General features: G+C 39.0%; 1 protein-coding gene across 1 annotated transcript; it reads right to left on the reverse strand.

Annotated features, from left to right (window-relative positions):
* Window positions 1–172: 172 nt before the first annotated feature.
* On the reverse strand, window positions 173–16,354 carry LOC115435883 (dysbindin-A-like). Its single transcript, XM_030158493.1, has 10 exons — window positions 16,181–16,354; window positions 11,768–11,821; window positions 11,223–11,273; window positions 10,316–10,376; window positions 9,866–9,998; window positions 8,000–8,132; window positions 4,272–4,294; window positions 3,495–3,641; window positions 2,870–2,998; window positions 173–1,300 (listed from the first exon to the last, which is right to left on the reverse strand). Exons 1-10 carry the CDS (start codon window positions 16,270–16,272, stop codon window positions 1,050–1,052), a joined length of 1,074 nt encoding a protein of 357 aa, XP_030014353.1. The 5' UTR covers window positions 16,273–16,354; the 3' UTR covers window positions 173–1,049.
* Window positions 16,355–19,078: the final 2,724 nt, after the last annotated feature.

Raw genomic sequence — 19,078 nt, forward strand, 5'->3', positions numbered from 1 at the left:
ACAATACATGCGAGGGGCGGGGTTTGTTGTGCTTGGCGCCACTTGTTTCATGAGTGGATTGACCACCACTGAGTCCGGATCTGAACCCCACTGAGAATCTTTGGGATGTGATTGAGAAGAGTTTACACTGCAGCCCCACTCTCCAATCATCAATACAAAATAATGCAACTCTGGATGGAAATAAATCTGAAATTTATTGTGATATTGCATAAGCATTGTAAGGCAATACGATAATTATAAACAATACCATGGATAAGACCTCCAATAGTCAAAGTAAAAGGTGGTTCAATGAAACGTAGATATACACATCTCACTCTTTGGTATGAGTGTCCTACGTTTAGGTGAATAAACACTAATGAAAACATACTGTAGTTTACACTGACCTCTGCAAACAGATTCCCCTGAATCTTACACACTGAACATTCCATGCCATGTCATTGGCCCAGAGAACACAGAATGACAAACACAAACCACCAGCTGAAACATCCACTGGATTATTTGTAAATCCATCACCACATATCGTATTGCCAGAAAAACAATCAAAAGCCTGATTTCTTGGTTGCCATTGATGCCAGAAAACACTGTAGGCAAAATGCAGATACTAACACCACAAGTATCTGCTGTTCAACAGATAGAGCCTCTTCTCTGAGTCTTGATAAATCCAAACAATAAAAATATACATGATTAAAAACAGATATACGACAAACTGATTTATTTATGAATGGGTAGGGAGACAGAGACAACAAGTTAGTAGAATTATCTGACAAAAACAGCACTGATAATCATGTTAAACACAGTACAATGCAGGAATACTAAAGGATAAGTCTGGTGTTGAAAATGATTTATACAAAAACAGTAACTCTTCGGATTTGATTTACCTTTAATGCATGGTGATATCTTGATGCTTATCAGCTTTATAAGTCGTGTTTCATTTGTCTTCCTGTCTTTGCCTCTGCGCAAGGCAGATTATATTATTCAGCAGAAAAAAAAAACTGTCACTGAGGAATGAATTGCATTTATTGAAGATATGTACAAGAGTGGTTGCTAGATTAGCCCAAGGGCATGTCTCCTGCAGAGTCACTCTCATCAGAGCCTTTAAGAGACTCACTGCCCAGCAAAGCAAGTGGCATATCTGGTTGAACATCCTCCTGATCTGGCAGTACAAAAGATTCATCATTCTCCTCACTGGACAGTTCCTCTTCTTGCTCTAATGCAAAGCTGGACATCTGAAGGTTTGTAAGAGAGCTTGGGTTCCTTGAGCAACTTAAAGATTCAGAGGAGCAGGACTCAAGGTCTGGACCTATTAGAGGAGACAAATCTCAGTTCAGTGCCTTTTTAGTAAAGAGAGGGAGTACTATTTAAGAAATTGCACTGTGCATTACACATGTTTAATTGTATTATTCAACTCCTTTTTATAAATTCAGACCAGTTTTCCAAAAGAAAATGAGAAACCTATTCAGCACAACTTGAAGTTGTCTGTCAAAATAGACAGTAAATAGATAGTAAATTCACTTTAACACTTTCAGTGCCATGGGCCGATTAAATCGGCTTTACGAAAACAACCTGTAAAGTGCCACGGGCCGATCAGATCGGCTTTGGAGAACACGCCAAATTTGTGTACAAACAAACCATCCACCCCCATTTCTTTCTCACATTTCGATGACGTTCTTTCTGTGTCCCCCTTTTGAGACCAAGCAGACGGGAATTTGAGGTCACGCGACCGAATAATATTTTTATATCTTTTTAATGTTTCTTATTCTCCGGTGTTTCATCAGAGGGAGCCCTCCATGCCGGGGGGCGGCTGTGGACTCCGGGGGCTGTGGCGCCTTCTCTCACTGGGGTCCGCTCCTTTCTGGTGGGTGGGGGTCCTAGTTGGCCCTCTCCCACTAGTTGGGATGCGGGGCTGTGTTGCTGGTGCCTGGTCGCCGGGGTCGGCGGCTGCCTCCTGGTGCGGATGGCTCCCTGAGACAGCGCCTCCTAAATTGATGTTTTACTTTTACTTGTACATTTTTGTTCGGGTCTACCCGTGCTCAGTCAGTCTTCTTAAGTATGTGTGAGCTTGTGGGTTTGCGTGTGTGTGTGTGTGTGTGTGTGTGTGTGTGTGTGCGGGTGAGTGGGTGGGTGTGGGTGGGGGGCGGTACTGATTTTTAAACTGATATGTAAAGCACTTTGTGCTACAGTTTTTAATGTATGAAAAGTGCTATATAAATAAAGATTATTATTATTATTATTATGAATTATGCAAATTACGATCAATAATGAATCGGCTGCGTCCGGTGCGTTTTGAATCTAATCAGCAATCGGTCGGATGTTACCGAGCAGTTTCCTGCAGGATTCTTCAAATATTATAAAAACGACGCGAAATACTGAAAAACGGCCAAATTCTGTGGCACTTTTAAGGCTTATTAACCCCTTAACTGTCTGGCACTTAAAGAGTTAATAAATGTAATGCATGTGTGTTTGTTTAATGTTGCTACGTATGTGAATGTACACATCTTTGAACTTTCTGAATTGGTCCAGTCTGATGGTTGTTTATGAACGAGAGGCTACTCACTGCACCAGGGTTAATAACTTGTCCACTGGAAGGCTCTGACCTACTTGTTTAGTTAAATACTAGTGGGGATCTAACTAATGTTTTTGCCCTTGTTAGATGTTAAATAATTCAGATGGTCTCACTATGGTAACTCATTTGCTGCTGGCTGCAAGTATGTGCATTTTCAATACCTCAGCATCAACTGCAGAGCTATTCATCTTGTGCTTTTTTTTTTTTTTTTTTTAATACACAGGAATTGACCATATTGCCTCTCATTTCTTGGTTTTGTATCTTTTACATTTTCTTTGCACTGAAGAGTGGCTGAGGTGGAGTTACCTGAAGTCAGTGATGTTCTAGTACTAGTGTCTTCGCTGGTTGAATTGAGGAAGTCATCCAAAGCCTCCTGGTCTGACATGTTAGTTACTGTCATCTGATCCAGAACACACAGATCAGCTCCAGTTGGCTCTACAAACACAAGCACAATTACTTGCAAATCTAACAAAGCCATATATTACTCACAACAGATATCAAATATATCAGAGAAAATGTATCATTTTAATATTTAATGATATAATATTAAGATAGATAGATAGATAGATAGATAGATAGATAGATAGATAGATAGATAGATAGATAGATAGATAGATAGATAGATAGATAGATAGATAGATAGATAGATAGATAGATAGATAGATAGATAGATAATACTATTATAATGTCACAGGAATAACACATCTCCCCTAGACAGGGACACCAAAAGTCTGAAAATGTATTATTACTTTTGTCAGTTTCAAGTTATTTGAGGGACCATTGTGGGTTTTTCTTTCTTTAATGGAAGGGTACCAGCAGCTTTGTCCATGTGTGTATACTAGTTTTAAAATGTGGTGTTCACAGTCTCACCAGCTTCACAACTGCTTTGTGGGACATTTGTCATACATATCTCCATTTCAAAGTAACTTACGTCTGTGCACAAGGTATCCAGTTGAGAGATAGTGTTCCATATCTTGGTTAAATGCCTCTTCATAGACTTTCTGTCGTGCTCTCAGTTTCTGTTGCATGGCCTGCTCCATTTGAGCCACTTTCTGAGCATGCTCACAATTCAGTTCCACTAAAAATAGCAATAATTATCATAGAAACAAATAATTTTGGTTATTTAGACAATCTAAACCATGCTTCCTAAAAGACAAAAGGAGAACTAGAAGCACTCGGAGAGCGCAGACCTCCACCAAGGCTGATCAGTGGCCCCCCCCCGTGGGCCCCCCCACGCCAAGGAGGTTATGTTTTGCCAGGGTTTGTTTGTTTGTTTGTCTGTCTGTTAGTGTGCAACATAACTCAAAAAGTTATGGACAGATTTTGATGAAATTTTCTGGTCTGCGCCCCCCCCCCTCTGTGGGCCCCCCCACCCCCGATCACCACCAAAATTTAATCATTTCTTCCTTATCCCATTTCCAACAAACCCTGAAAATTTCATCAAAATCTGTCCATAACTTTTTGAGTTATGTTGCACACTAACGGACAGACAAACAGACAGACAGACAGACAGACAGACAGACAGACAGACAGACAGACAGACAGACAAACAAACAAACCCTGGCAAAAACATAACCTCCTTGGCGGAGGTAATTAGAGTGTCACTGCTACTGAAGTCTCAACATACATGATCAAAATTTAACAAACCAATGAGTGCTCTAAATGCATGTAGTGACATAAATTAATTAGGAAAGGTTTATCAGCTCACCTTCCAGTGCCTCTACCTCCTTCCTATTAAAAGACAAACATCAGACAAGTTCTTATTAATACAAAATAGTCATGTTACAATATTCCTATATACATCAGTGTTGTTTGAGACTCCACCAATTCCCTACTCAAGGAGCTGTGGAAGTGCAAGGGGATTTGGTTGTTTTGAATCCTATAAAAGTGTGTCAAAACCTAATGATCATGGGAAAATGTGGGTCCCAAAGTGAGACCAGTTTAGAACCCGTCTCCTGGAACAGTGGTTCTGAATTGGTCTGGCGTCAGCACCTGCTATAACCCTTCAATGACAAGCCGCGACCCAAATTGATAACAGTTAAACTTCTCAAATTTATTTGATATGCTGTAAATATGGTGTGTTTTGAACCTGAGATAATACAGACTATCACAATATGCCAAGACAGAAGACAAGTTTAATGATAAACCAAACTGACCAGCAGGTGGTGATGCTAACAAGGGAAATATTCTTTAACACTAAAAATAGGTGCATTTTAACCAAAACCAAAAAGTGAACCCAGTTAAAAATTAAAAGTGCATTCAGTCACTTATTCAAGACTGAGGTTTTTGTCCTCAATGTAGGTAAAACCATATCTGATGTAGTCGGTGTCCTTATCTGAGTTTTGCCATGATTTGAATAGAAACTTTTGGGTCTTCTTCCATGCTGTGAACTGTCTGGTGTTAATTAGCATTTCAGTGTGTTACTGCCACCTACTGTTGGGGAATGTGAATGGGTGGCACTCAGCTCCATAAAAAATAAAGCACAGGTTTGGTTTCTTAATATTACTTTTTGCTGAGACAAAGGGCTGCGGCCCACTGAAAACAGGTTTGAGACCCATGCTTGGGTTGCAACACACCAGTTAAGGATCACTGCCCCAGAGAACTTAAATATTCATAAAATCACTGAATAGTTTTTCATAGTTGTGTATCATTTTAAAAAAACAAAATCAGACAGGAGCAGATAAAACCTGTAGAAGGTGAAGCACTTGAACAGTAACAAACAGCACTGTACAGTCAGGTCCATAAATAACTGGACAGTGACACAAGACTTTATTTTATGCAGTTTTTTCTCTGGACACTACTGGAGTGGATTTGAAATGAAGCAATCAAGATGTGATTGAAGTGTGGACTTTCACTGGTTGTTTTTTAAGCGGTTTAACAAAAAATATTGCAATAACCATTTAAGAAATGCATGTATTTTAAACATGGTTCTTCCATTTTCAGAGCCTTATAAGTAATTAGACAAAAGTAGCATTGTTATAAATATGAAGATCGTTTTTTCAAACTTAGATGAAAATCCTTTGCACTCAATGACAGCCTAAAGTCTGGAACTCATGGACATCACCAAATGCATGGCTCTACCATGTTTGACAGTGGACTTGGTAGGCTTTGGATCATGAGCTGTTTCTTTCCTTCTCCATGCTTTTCTCCTCAGAGTGTAGTACTATGGAGATAGCATCTTCTATGTTTCTATTCCTGCAGTATTCAAATTGGTACAGGTCCAGTGTAGGTGGGAGACTGTGCTTTTGGTGTGATAGGACCAGTCGTTTGAAGCATTTCATAATAATGGGCGCAAGTGGTATGGGGTGGTTGTCACTCAAGCACATTGGGGTGGAGTGTTTGGAACTGGCACAATGGAAGGAGTTTTAAGGCATGTAGGCACAGCTGCTTGGTAAAGTGACAGATTGAAAATGTCCTTGAAAACCCCAGCGAACTGGCCAGCACATGCCCTGAGCATGTGCCCCAGAATGCCATCTAGGCCAGCAGCCTTGTGTGCATTAATCTGGCTCAGTGCAGCATAGACATCTGTGTAAGAGTGTAACGGGCTGACAATCTGTAGAGGGTGTGGCTTTGGTAGCTGCCTCCTTGTTGTCACGGTCAAAGTGAGCATAAGTGATTCAGCTCGTGGCAGAAGGTGACATCTATGGCTGTCAGGGTGGAGTTACTCAGCAATATATGCAGCCTTCAGGTTTGCAGTCTGCAGGTTGCTAATGGGGACATGAAGTTTGTTAATTGCAAACTGAGCATTAGCTTCTGGGGGGATATAACCTGCGGTTATTATAGTGGAAGTGAACTGGCATATCAAAAGGTCTACACTTAATCATGAGAAATTCAGTTAAGGTGAGCAATAACAGAGATCATCCACCAAGCTTTGTTAACATAAATGTACAGTCCACCACCTCTGGTCTTACTGGAGCCATCCACTCTCCTATCTACCTGGAGTGTGTGGTGTCTGGCTAGATCAAGAGCATTGTCTTGTATGTCGTTCTTTAACCATGTTTCTGTAAAGACGATGTTGCAGTCCATAAGTCTCTTGCTGTGTGTGATCGCACATTAGTGGGGAAAATGCTGGGTAAAGAGAGCCGGTGCAATGTTACCTTTAGCTTAGCTCTCAGCCCTCTATGCTTCCCTTGCTTTTGTTTACGATCTTGACGCCATCAGCGAACACTTCTGGCAACCTGGGCAGTGTATGTAGCCTATCTTGTTCTATAGATCTCAGAGATGAGTTGAAGATCAGTGGTAAAAATGCTGAAATGGTGTGACCCAATATCCAAAAGTTCCTTTTGGATATTGGATTTGGAAGGTGGGCAGGAAAATTACTGCAAAATTGCAAAAAACTGGAGAGACACTGAGCCTTGCGATGTGTTCGTGTCACCATCTGATCATTCTCTTACCATTATTCTGGTACAAGTTTATCTTGGGTTCATCTGCCCAGAGATTCTTACTGTGGCATATTTGCGGCAAATTTGTTAATTCTATGCATTTTCATTCATGAAGGTGACTCTTAATTGTAGACTTTGATTGTGACACACCTACCTCAAGTGTGTTCTTGACTTGGCTGGGTATTGTAAAAAGTTTTTTTTATTTCCAACAACAAAAGAATTCTACAAATATTCACTTTTGTCTTCCGTGTTCTTCCAGACATTTTGGTGTTGCTGACTGTACCAGTGGATTCTTTCTTTTTAAGAATGTACAAAATTGTTGATTTTGCCACTCCTTATATTTTTGCTATCTCTATAATTGATTAATTTTGCATTTCATATTGAGAAATCCAATGAACAGCTATCAAATGCAAATTCAGTTTTTCGAATGAACTCCAGACCTTCTGCTTCATTTGGCAAGAATAACCAGGGACCAGGTCACACCTGATCATTAAGCTGCTTGTCAATCAATTGTCCAATTACCTTTTAGACACTGAAAATGGGGGGGACTACATTTAAAATGCTTGTAATTCCTAAATGGTTAATGTAATATTTTTGTAAAACCCCTTTAATTAAAGCTGAAACATCCATCACATCTTGATTGCTTCATTTCAAATCCACTGTGGTGGTGTACAGAGACAAAATTACAAAATTTGTGTCACTGTCCAAATATGTATGGACATGACTGTAAATTAAGTTTGGTTCCATGGTATTTTTTTTCCTCTTCTGTTCTTTTGTAAATCCAACAGCAAACATACCAATCCTGTGAAATAACACAGGAAACAAAACTATGTAAAACTGTGTAAGCAAATCTAACGACTTCTTAAAATGTAGAATCATCAAATCTTCTGTAGTAGTGTGAGAACCCTTGCTGTGTTTCCTAGTGATCCACCTACCCCGTACCTTCCCTAAGTCCCATAGAAAGTTGCTGTTTCTTCATCAGAATTATGTACGATACTTTCTGGGTTTAAAAAGAGAAAAAAAAACAAACACACAAGTAATCTGAATTCCATACCTCTTCTTTTTCTTATAGCATTCTAGTTGGTCGATATTTTGTTGCTTAACTGCCTCTTGTTCACACTGACAACATAGAGTTTCCAAGTACACCATTCTGCTCTCCATTTCCTCAAAGTCACCTTCCAAATGAGCTGGAAACACACACATGCACACAATTCTATTAAAACATACATGGCTATCAATTTTTTAAAATACATTTTACAATTTTTATAATTATCACACAATGTTCTGTTGACAATGTTTTAAAGGATTTTAATATTTGAATCCTTTTTAAAGATTAAAAGCCAGGTTCTGACTAAAGTTCTACACCAAAATTAAACAATTTGGGAACATTACAGGTGAAATAACATAATACCCAAGTGCCATATATCAAAATGTTCTTATTTTTAATTTTATTTATATTGAGGCCTGTTTTTGTCCTAGACCACTGTAGAACGAGAATATTCAGCAAAAATCCTGAAAGTTTGAATTCAGATTTGTGAAATCTTTTAAATCTCTTGTGAAAGCCACATTTTTACTCATGTGGACAAAGTGTTTTGGTGCCTGAAATAGGATTAGCACAGTGTTAGTGTCATAAAAGTAGTTAAAGATATGAATGAAATAATAGGCAAGTGTAGATAACATGTCTAAAACAAAATTTTGTGATACTGTCTTTTGAACATAAATGTTGTCTGTCATTCCATTTTCACTCAAATGTCAGATAAATGAGGCTGAATAATGACTTCATATTACATACCAAGCTTCATTAGATATGTGCAAATGAGAAAGGAGTATTATATTACATATATATTTAATAAGCACAAAATATTCACAAAATTTAGATACTGTATATAAATTATTTTTTTCTTCTTTTTTATTCGAGCCATGCAGTAAAGCAGTTCCTGTCCAGCTGCACACAGAGGGTGACACTGCATTTTTGACAGGCTTACAGTATTTCTCTCCTCCCATACCTTTCCAGCTAACACTGTAGTAGGGAAGGCCTTAGTAATTCCAGAGTGCCTATTGGTTGGTAAAACTTGACAGACTCGACAGATTCGACCGATTATGTCTGCACAAGTTGAGGAACAAAGGATTGCTCCAATTATGTATAATAAGAGTTGAAGATATGTGCGCACTGATCTGTGATTGGCTCTAAGTCAGGCCGTCAGTCACATGGGACATAAGTGGAGTGTGTAACGGAAAGATGAGATTCTCCATTCACTCAAATATTTGAGCTGCTTTTCTATGGTGTCAAATGACAAAGTATTAATAAAATATAGCAAAATTGTTGCGAAAACATTCTAGTGTGTGACACCCGTAGAGGGTTTTCAAAGCTATCATATCCTGGGATTCAAACCTGAAAATATGCATTTCATAAAGCCTGAAGATGTGACATCCACCCCCAGGTTGTCCATATAATGAATTGTATATTATTGCCATGGCAATTTACCCAGTGCGTACCTGCGAGTAGCAAGGGATAACTTGGTTATCTGTTCTAATGCTTCCCTCTTCCTGTTCTACTGCTTCCCTCAATTGCATCCTCAGAATCACTTCCCATAATGTGCAATAATCCCTCATATATATGTATGTGTGTGTGTGTGTGTGTGTGTGTGTGTGTGTGTGTGTAATTTTATATTTGCTCTATTCTTATTTCTGGTATTTGTAAATATTGCTGCACTGACTGGAGTTGCACTCCTAATATCACTGTACACACAATGACAATAAAGGATATTCTTCTAACTCAGTATCACACAACTTTTCTAAATAATAATAATACCAATATCAAAGGTAAAGACATTATTGAAAGAATAATTCCTCTATACAAAAACCTATGATCTGGACCTGCTCCTTTGGGCATAAATGGGGGGAAAAAAAGACTCCATACCAATACTGGCCGTAATGGTGTCAAGTTCACTTATGAAGGTCGGCAAGCTTTGCAGTTGTTCCAGTAGTTGCACCAGGGCAGTTTTTCTCTTCTCCCAGTGAGCTGACAGCATCACTATGTCTCCATCTACTTTCTAACACAAATAGTAGCAAGAAGGACAGATAACATGGCTGAAAGGGTTAAGATTAAGAAAGCCTCTTGAAATATAAAACAGTGTCATCAGTGACAGTAAGTACAGCACATTGATACTTCTTACATTTGCTTTTATACTACAATTTAAGGAGCAGATGATATCAGACCATTTTGACAGTGTACTGCAAACATTCAAACATCACAATGAAATCTTCATGCATAGTATCTCATCACTCATTTATGCAGCCACTCCAAAGGGCACTTTCTGTGTAACTCAAAGGAAATCTCAAGTGATGTTGCATCTACAACAAATCCTACCTCTCCAGCCTGAGCACAGTCTTTAGTTCTTCTGTGGAGCAGATACCAACTTTCCTCATACCTGCAGAAACAACATGACGATACACAGCTATATATATATATATATATATATATATATATATATATATATATATATATATATTTACACACACACACAAAATATATGTATATATTTACACACACACACAAAATATATATATATATATATACACACACACACACACACACAGGGTGGGGAAGCAAAATTTACAATGAACATTTAGTTGTTTTTTCTCAGCAGGCACTACGTCAACTGTTTTGAAACCAAACATATATTGATGTCATAATCATACCTAACACTATTATCCATACCTTTTCAGAAACTTTTGCCCATATGAGTAATCAGGAAAGCAAACATCAAAGAGTGTGTGATTTGCTGAATGCACTCATCACACCAAAGGAGATTTCAAAAATAGTTGGAGTGTCCATAAAGACTGTTTATAATGTAAAGAAGAGAATGACTATGAGCAAAACTATTATGAGAAAGTCTGGAAGATACTATTAAAGAAGAATGGGAGAAGTTGTCACCCGAATATTTGAGGAACACTTGCGCAAGTTTCAGGAAGCATGTGAAGGCAGTTATTGAGAAAGAAGGAGGACACATAGAATAAAAACATTTTCTATTATGTCAATTTTCTTGTGGCAAATAAATTCTCATGACTTTCAATAAACTAATTGGTCATACACTGTCTTTCAATCCCTGCCACAAAATATTGTAAATTTTGCTTCCCCACCCTGTATATATATATATATACACATACACACACACATATAAATACACACACACACACACACACACACATGGGTATAGATATATGCAACATGCGTGATAAGATGCGATGAGCTGTTTTGTGTGGTATACGATGACCTGTTAAGGATTTCTAGTCCAGCACTGAAATGAGGAATGCTTTCTTCAAACCTGAATAAGAAAACGGAGAATCACTACAGACATGTTCCAGAAACAGCTGCAGGAAAGTTAGTAATGTTAATATTTGGCTAAATAATATCACAGTTAGGATGTTAGGACTATAGAACTGACAAAAGCAGAATTAAGTCAGAAACTCCGTAAAGAGAACTTTCAACTTGTTTGTCACAGAAAGTTTAGGACAATTGTAGAACTGCTGGCCTGACAAATTGCTGTTATAAAATCTCAGGGGGCTGTAATCATAAAAAATTCAGGCCAATGTCAGGTCAGATGAGTTATATGAGACTTACAGTGGTATTTATTTAAAATAAATTATTGTTTTTAACAATCTTTTAAAGAGTAGATTTAAATCAGTACATTTAATACTTTAATAATACTATATTTCAGAAACACAGACATACACAGACTTTTGATTTAGAGGCATACCCTTTACTTCACTAATTAAATTACACCCACCCACTCATGTATTACAACAGATTTCTTCTCACCTGGGTTTCCTCCTGATTTTAGAATCTTTAGATTTGTCTCCAAGGGTCTTGAACCTGAAGGAAAGGAGGCAGAGACTTTGACATGCCTTGACATTACACACACAAAAAAGGCAGCAAGCTATGCTTAAAGCACTACCCTGAACAAACTGACCAATTACTGACAGAATAACATTTTTCACACAATAGCTGGAAAAGATGTTGGGTACAAAAGGAAGCATAAAAAAAGTTTTCTTCTCATTTTTGTGCATGTACCAATCTTATTATGTTATTTCTGGATTTTGTGAATGATCTAATTCTTGATGGACAAGACTACACCAAGAATATTTTACTCAAAGGAGGACCCCTTGAAGCTGCAACATACTACATCTGGGGTTCTTCTCCCCAACCCTGCTGAGCAAAACAAGCCTCACCTTGGATGCAGAACTGATGCTAAAGGCTAAGAGATGAAGATACACGTCTAATATGCCATCAACTCTCATGGGAAACACTTAACTTTCTGTACAACAAAAAGGATGAATTTGAGGCATAACTGAAGAACTAGAAAGCCTGAGTACAGCCACACATATTTTACTGAAACCTGGTTGCAGCAACTGGTAAGGTGAAAGGAGGAGGACCAGCTTTGTTTGTAAACAGGAAGTGGCGCAACCCTGGACATATTACTGTTAAGGAAAAGATCTACTGTGAGGATACTGAACTATGAGAAGTTGAGTTCAGATATTGTGGTATAATTTTTCAGAAGGGTGATGTGCAAAAAGTTGATGTCTTAGTATGCTGCCACACAAACAATAGTAATAAAGACATGGATGGAAATATATTGGTGCACATAAGTTAGAAAATCAAATTAAATTTTATTTGTATAGCACCAAATCATTACAAAAGTTATCTCATGACACTTTACATATAGAGCTGGTTGAAACCACACACTGAAGCCAATTTACAGAAACCCAACAGAATCATTCAGGAGCAAACACTTCTGACTGGTGACAGTGGTGAGGAAAAACCTCCTTTTAACAGGCAGAAACCTTGAGCAGACCCTGACACCTGGAGGATGGCCATCTGCTTTGACCAGTTGGGGTTAAAGAGAGAGGGTAAAGGAGAAGAAAAAGAGAGACAGAGACTGGGGGAAAGGGGGAGAAGGGGGAGAAGGGGGAGAAAGTAGGAGGAGACACATGGATGCAATTGATGCACAAATAACTGAACTATTACTGAGTGTTTTGAAAATAAAACCTGGAAGAGTGGAAGGAGAATGACGATGATGTTAAGAAGTATGTTAGAATCATCACTGCATGTTCCTTCTATCATGTACGTACACTATATTGCCAAAAGTGTTCGCTCACCCATCCAAATAATCAGAATCAGGTGTTCCAATCACTTCCATGGCCACAGGTGTATAAAATCAAGCACCTAGGCATGCAGACTGCTTTTACAAACATTTGTGAAAGAATGGGTCGCTCTCAGGAGCTCAATGAATTCCAGCGTGGAACTGTGATAGGATGCCACCTGTGCAACAAATCCAGTCGTGAAATTTCCTCGCTCCTAAATATTCCACAGTCAACTGTCAGCTGTATTATAAGAAAGTGGAAGTGTTTGGGAACGACAGCAATTCAGCCACGAAGTGGTAGGCCACGTAAACTGACGGAGTGGGGTCAGCGGATGCTGAGGCACATAGTGTGAAGAGGTTGCCAACTTTCTGCAGAGTCAATCGCTACAGACCTCCAAACTTCATGTGGCCTTCAGATTAGCTCAAGAACAGTGCGCAGAGAGCTTCATGGAATGGGTTTCCATGGCCGAGCAGCTGCATCCAAGCCATACATCACCAAGTGCAATGCAAAGCGCCGGATGCAGTGGTGTAAAGCACGCCACCACTGGACTCTAGAGCAGTGGAGGCATGTTCTCTGGAGTGACGAATCACGCTTCTCCATTTGGCAATCTGATGGACGGGTCTGGGTTTGGCGGTCGCCAGGAGAACGATACTTGTCGGACTGCATTGTGCCAAGTGTAAAGTTTGGTGGAGGGGGGATTATGGTGTGGGGTCAGGAGCTGGGCTTGGCCCCTTAGTTCCAGTGAAAGGAACTGTGAATGCTTCAGCATACCAAGACATTTTGGACAATTCCATGCTCCCAACTTTGTGGGAACAGTTTGGAGCTGGCCCCTAACTCTTCCAACATGACTGTGCACCAGTGCACAAAGCAAGGTCCATAAAGACATGGATGACAGAGTCTGGTGTGGATGAACTTGACTGGCCTGCACAGAGTCCTGACCTCAACCCGACAGAACACCTTTGAGATGAATTAGAGCGGAGACTGAGAGCCAGGCCTTCTCGTCCAACATCAGTGTGTGACCTTACAAATGCGCTTCTGGAAGAATGGTCAAAAATTCCCATGAACACACTCCTAAACCTTGTGGACAGCCTTCCCAGAAGAGTTGAAGCTGTTATACCTGCAAAGGGTGGACCGACGTCATATTGAACCCCATAGACTAGGAATGGGATGTCACTGAAATTTATATGCGAGTCAAGGCAGGTGAGCAAATACTTTTGGCAATATAGTGTATGTGTGTGTATGATATAGTGTGAAGGCGACCTAGAATAACGCAGCTTTAAAAACAAGTAATGTATAATCATCGTAAGTAGACAAAGGCCATGGAAAGGACCAGTCCAGGAGAAGCCTCAAAATAGCTGTTCTGAAAATTTACACCTATGTTGTGATATGTATGGAAAAAAAAAAGGGGTGGGGGGCCTTGAAGGAAAGATCTGAAACAAAGTAACAGCAATTGAAAGCCTTGAAAGGCTACAAAAGAGGAGGTTTCTTTTCATGCGTGCAGTGACTTGGCAGTGTCAGAGTTTGTAAAAAAGATGTTATGCTAACATGTTTTCCAATAAAGCAGCTGAGTAATTGACAAATCAAGACCACTTTCAGTACCTACAATTAAGGGACTTCTATGACAAAAAATAAATAAATATTGATTTTAATAACAATGAGCTTGTAAAAATGATTATTGGAGTATATCATTCTAAAAAATACAAAATTATGTCTTCTCTTTACAAACATTTAATGGGGAAGAGGGGTTTTAACACTTTGGATGTGAAACAGAAATGGGAAAAAGAACCAGGAATTGCTGCCTCAGAGGAGGAATGGATCAATATCTGGAGATCTCAACAGTCAACCAAGAATATGGAGGGAACATTGCCGGAAAAATACAATTTGATTTTTCATAATTCCAAAAATTACATCTAAATATGTGTCCAGAGTTCAACCTTGTTGGAGAGAATGTGGAGATGTCAATGTGAATCATGTACATGTCTTTTGGTTATGTCCAAACTTGCATCATTTTGGAATAATGTATATTCAACAAAGATATTGGGTTATGCAATCCCTAAAACATGTTTGGTGATGTATTTAAGACATATTATGGGTAATAATGTAATCAAAAATGATAAATATTTGTTTGAAATATTATTAGCTGCCTGTAAAAAGGCAATTATCAAAAAATGGTGCAGATTAGAACCACCTACAACTAACGAATGGCGACAAATTGTGAATGGAATATTTGAGATGGAGATTCGGACCCATAGATTGAGGGCTCAAGAAGAGCAGTGTCATGATAATGTGGAGAAAAGGACAATTCTCATTTCAGTGTCACATTACTAAAATCAATTGTTAGTCACAAAGGTTTTTTATGGCTAATGTATCCCAAATGTCCCTTAAGGTTGTATTGTAAAGAATTCAAATAACAAAAATAAAGTAACAAAAAATAAAGCAGCTGAGTAACACCACAGGGTGGCAGTAAAGAGACATTAACAATGCAGTTGCTCTGAAACCTCCAATAAAAGAAGAAGCAGTAGCATACACTGTTTATCACATGACGGTCAGCTGAGAGCAAAAACTATGACAATAACACTGGTAATAACGAAAAGAACAGAACTGGAACAGTCTTGCTTTTTAAATTATAATGTCACTAAATGGAAGTACTTTGGAAATCGATGATTAAAAACTGTGTAATTCTATATTTGTACCATAAAAGTGCATCGGTGTTAGGAGTAGCTTCATACTGTACACAAGGTCCCATTCCAAACCCCAATGACATGCGTTTATCGGATCACACAAGTTACTAGATTTTTTACAAATAAAATTTCACTGGTATTATTTGTAAAACATCGGAGAAGACATGACGTGGCCTCTCGCGAGGAAATAGAAATTAAGAACATAGAATTTATTAAGTTTCTTGACGAACATAACCCCTTAAGAATTCGTTGTCGGTGGTGGTTTTGTGGACCAGATAGGATGAAGTGGGTGAAGGGTCTTTGAGGATTCGATAAGATGTAAATACACTAATGTAGTTGACTGTAGATACTGAGAAGGTGGGATCATCACAGCTAATACATGCAGAGATTACATCAGAAAGCAGACCAACCCGGTTGTAAAATCCTGCTGGACCATATGAAGTCTTTCTCTGAAGTTTCCAAACATGTCCCCCTTCTGTTTCACTTTGATGCTCACTGTCATCCAAGAATACTGCTCCGCACACTACTGCCGCAAATCTCTTTCCTCCTCCTCGTCCAAGTCCCCCTCTACTTCCGCTCTTCCTTCTTCTTCGTCTGTTTTTTTTGGCAGTCTAGACACTATTTGGCATATTACTGCCCTCTGCAGATTAGTAAATGCATTACAACACCGAACACTTGAACAGCCTCACACAGGCCCCGCCCTAATCGCCACCTTAAAGCTATACCGTATGATGTGGCATTTTTACATTTTTCTTTTGTTATCTTAAAATACCGTGTGTCAAACTGAAATGTAAAAGAAATCCACCAGGTTTTGAAACTCAAAAATCTTTAATTCTCATATATTCCTGATTAAAGTCTGACCAATCATTTTATTCAGTCCGAATCAAATAATTGGCTGAGCCTGGCTGAGCCTCCTGTCAGTCATCCATTACCGCGGTTCTGCATCCGATACAGGTACCTCTGAATCTGACGTTTCATTGGCACTGCCTCTGCTGTCACTGACCGCAGTCTCCTGTCTAGGGGTGTGAATGGATAGGACTTAAATGCACATGTTGAAGGGAAAAAACGGATGTATTAACAGAAACAACAACCAAGGGGAACAAATAGAAAAACCCGATTGCAGCAGTCATAGCCCAGTGAATGAAGGATGGAGATAAAGTCCAGGAGTCAGGTGTACTTGACTCCACAGACAGGTCTGCCCAAAGCTCATGACCGCATACACGTACATGGTGTCACACAATGTAGGATGATGTAGGATGATAAATGTATGGACTATGAAACCTCAAATGTCCACGGAAAATTTGCGGAGTCCGCGCGCTCGCAGTACACGCGCCCATCGCCTGGGCACCTCATCGCCTAGCCGATGAGGTGCAGTGAAGACACTGAACCAGCGCTGCACAGACCAGACCCTTAAATACAGGGTCTCCTAATGAAACAGGAAGCACGGCAGGTGGATGATGAGTCTGATTGCTGAGGGAGGGGTCCGCGGCCATGCTAGAGTGACCAGTTGTCCCGCATTGTGCGGGACTGCATAGCGTTATGACCATTTTTTTCTACGTCCCGCAAGTCGAGACGATGTCCCGCATTTGACTGGCTCTGGCTCTCCAAAGTGCAGTGCAGTCACCTCCCTCCAAATTGGCTTTCATTTTATAGTGATGACAGCACTATCACTATTGGCTGTGTCTGCTGTCAATCAACCAACATACAAATGGGGTCGATCAACCTGTCACCGGCATCCTCCTGACCCTCGCCCACTGACACACAAAAAACATAGGCAAAAGTCTCAAACACTGGCATGCAAATATTGGCGCAAATCATGGAAACTCCGCACAAAAAAAGAAGCAACTATAGAAAAGAATGGGAAAATGTTTATACATGGGTGAAAGCGGGGAGGATGGAGACGGTTCACAGAGGGTATTCTGCAAACTTTGTCAAACTTATTTCTCCATTGTGCATGGAGGCGAGTATGACACTGAATGCATGTGATGTTTGGTTAGATTTGATCCCTGTTCCCTTAGACCTATTTTAAGTGTGGAGTTTGAACTGAGAGACTTGAGGTGTCAAAATCTGCTTTGTTAATTATGTGGATATATATATATATATATATATATATATATATATATATATATATATATATATATATATATATATATATATATATATACATATATATAAATTTTTAAACAAAATTCCACAGGATATTTACTTTATCTTATTCTATTTTTATTACTGTGTTAGAATGCAAAATGTTCGTTCTGTGTATGGATGCACAAAGGTTTTTGGTCCAACCAATTTCAGGTTGTCTGGAAATGGAAACAGCTTTTATAATGTTGTCAGTTATGCCTTTTTGTTTTATTGCACATAGATTAGTTTACCTTTAAGGGTTGAGAACATATACTCAAATTAAAAAAAGCTGATTTTGTAGAAGTATTTAATTAAAACATTTGAAACTTGAGGTTTCTTTTTTGAGTTTTTACAAGTAGATTTTTTGTTTTGTTTTTACAAGCAAAAAAAGTTGTTGAAACCTGTGCAAAAAAAAAAGCAAAAAATAAATGCCCAATGCAAAAATATGCATACTGTGTGCAACCAAATCAAATTGTTGTTATATTTATAAGCTTGACAATAAGATGGACATTGTTTAAAAATCTAGACTTTGTTCCAGCATTACAGTTACGTGTCCCATAATGTCCCAGACAAACACACTCCTTGCCCCACATGTGGCTCGTAAGCACCCGGTCACCCTAGGCCATGCTGAAGCTGAACACACCTCTGCCTCCACCTCCGCTTCCACCGTGTGCATCAGGTGAGAGGAGGGGAGCATCAGAGCTCAGGCAGGGGAAAGCAGGCGGGGCTTTGGAGGGAGGCGGGTTGTTCATGTTCAAATTTGTACTAAATGCTGTGTGAAATGCCAGATCGGTAGGTATACCTTTAAACCATATGGGAAAGCTAATTAAATAAAATTAATTAATTAATTAATTAATTAATTAATTAATTATTAAAATTTTATATAGCGTCACAGCATAACAAAAGTTATCTCATAACACTTTACATTTAGAGCTGGTCTAAACCAGATTGTTACGCCAATGCCCTCTGCAAGTTACCAAGAACGTGTCTCTGAGCGTGGTTACTGAGACTGAGCCATAATCAATCCACAGGTCTCTCACTGATATAGAGCAGGGATGTCAAACTCATTTTATTTCAGGGACTACATCCTCCCTGTATGATCTAGGGTGGATCAGACCAGTTAAATAATAACACAATAATATATAAAAAATGTCAACTCCAAACTTTTCTCTGTTTTAGAGTGA

Source organism: Sphaeramia orbicularis, chromosome 16 (assembly GCF_902148855.1).
Source record: "Sphaeramia orbicularis chromosome 16, fSphaOr1.1, whole genome shotgun sequence".
NCBI lineage: Eukaryota > Metazoa > Chordata > Actinopteri > Kurtiformes > Apogonidae > Sphaeramia > Sphaeramia orbicularis.

Excerpts from the sequence above, each read along its gene's own strand:
- LOC115435883 (XM_030158493.1), bottom strand. The coding sequence starts at position 16,272 with ATGACAGTGAGCATCAAAGTGAAACAGAAGGGGGACATGTTTGGAAAC. Across the intron at positions 10,377-11,222 it reads GGACTAGAAATCCTTAACAG|GTATGAGGAAAGTTGGTATC; the intron begins GTCATCGTATAC and ends TTGTTTCTGCAG. Across the intron at positions 3,642-4,271 it reads GGAGGTAGAGGCACTGGAAG|TGGAACTGAATTGTGAGCAT; the intron begins GTGAGCTGATAA and ends TGCTATTTTTAG.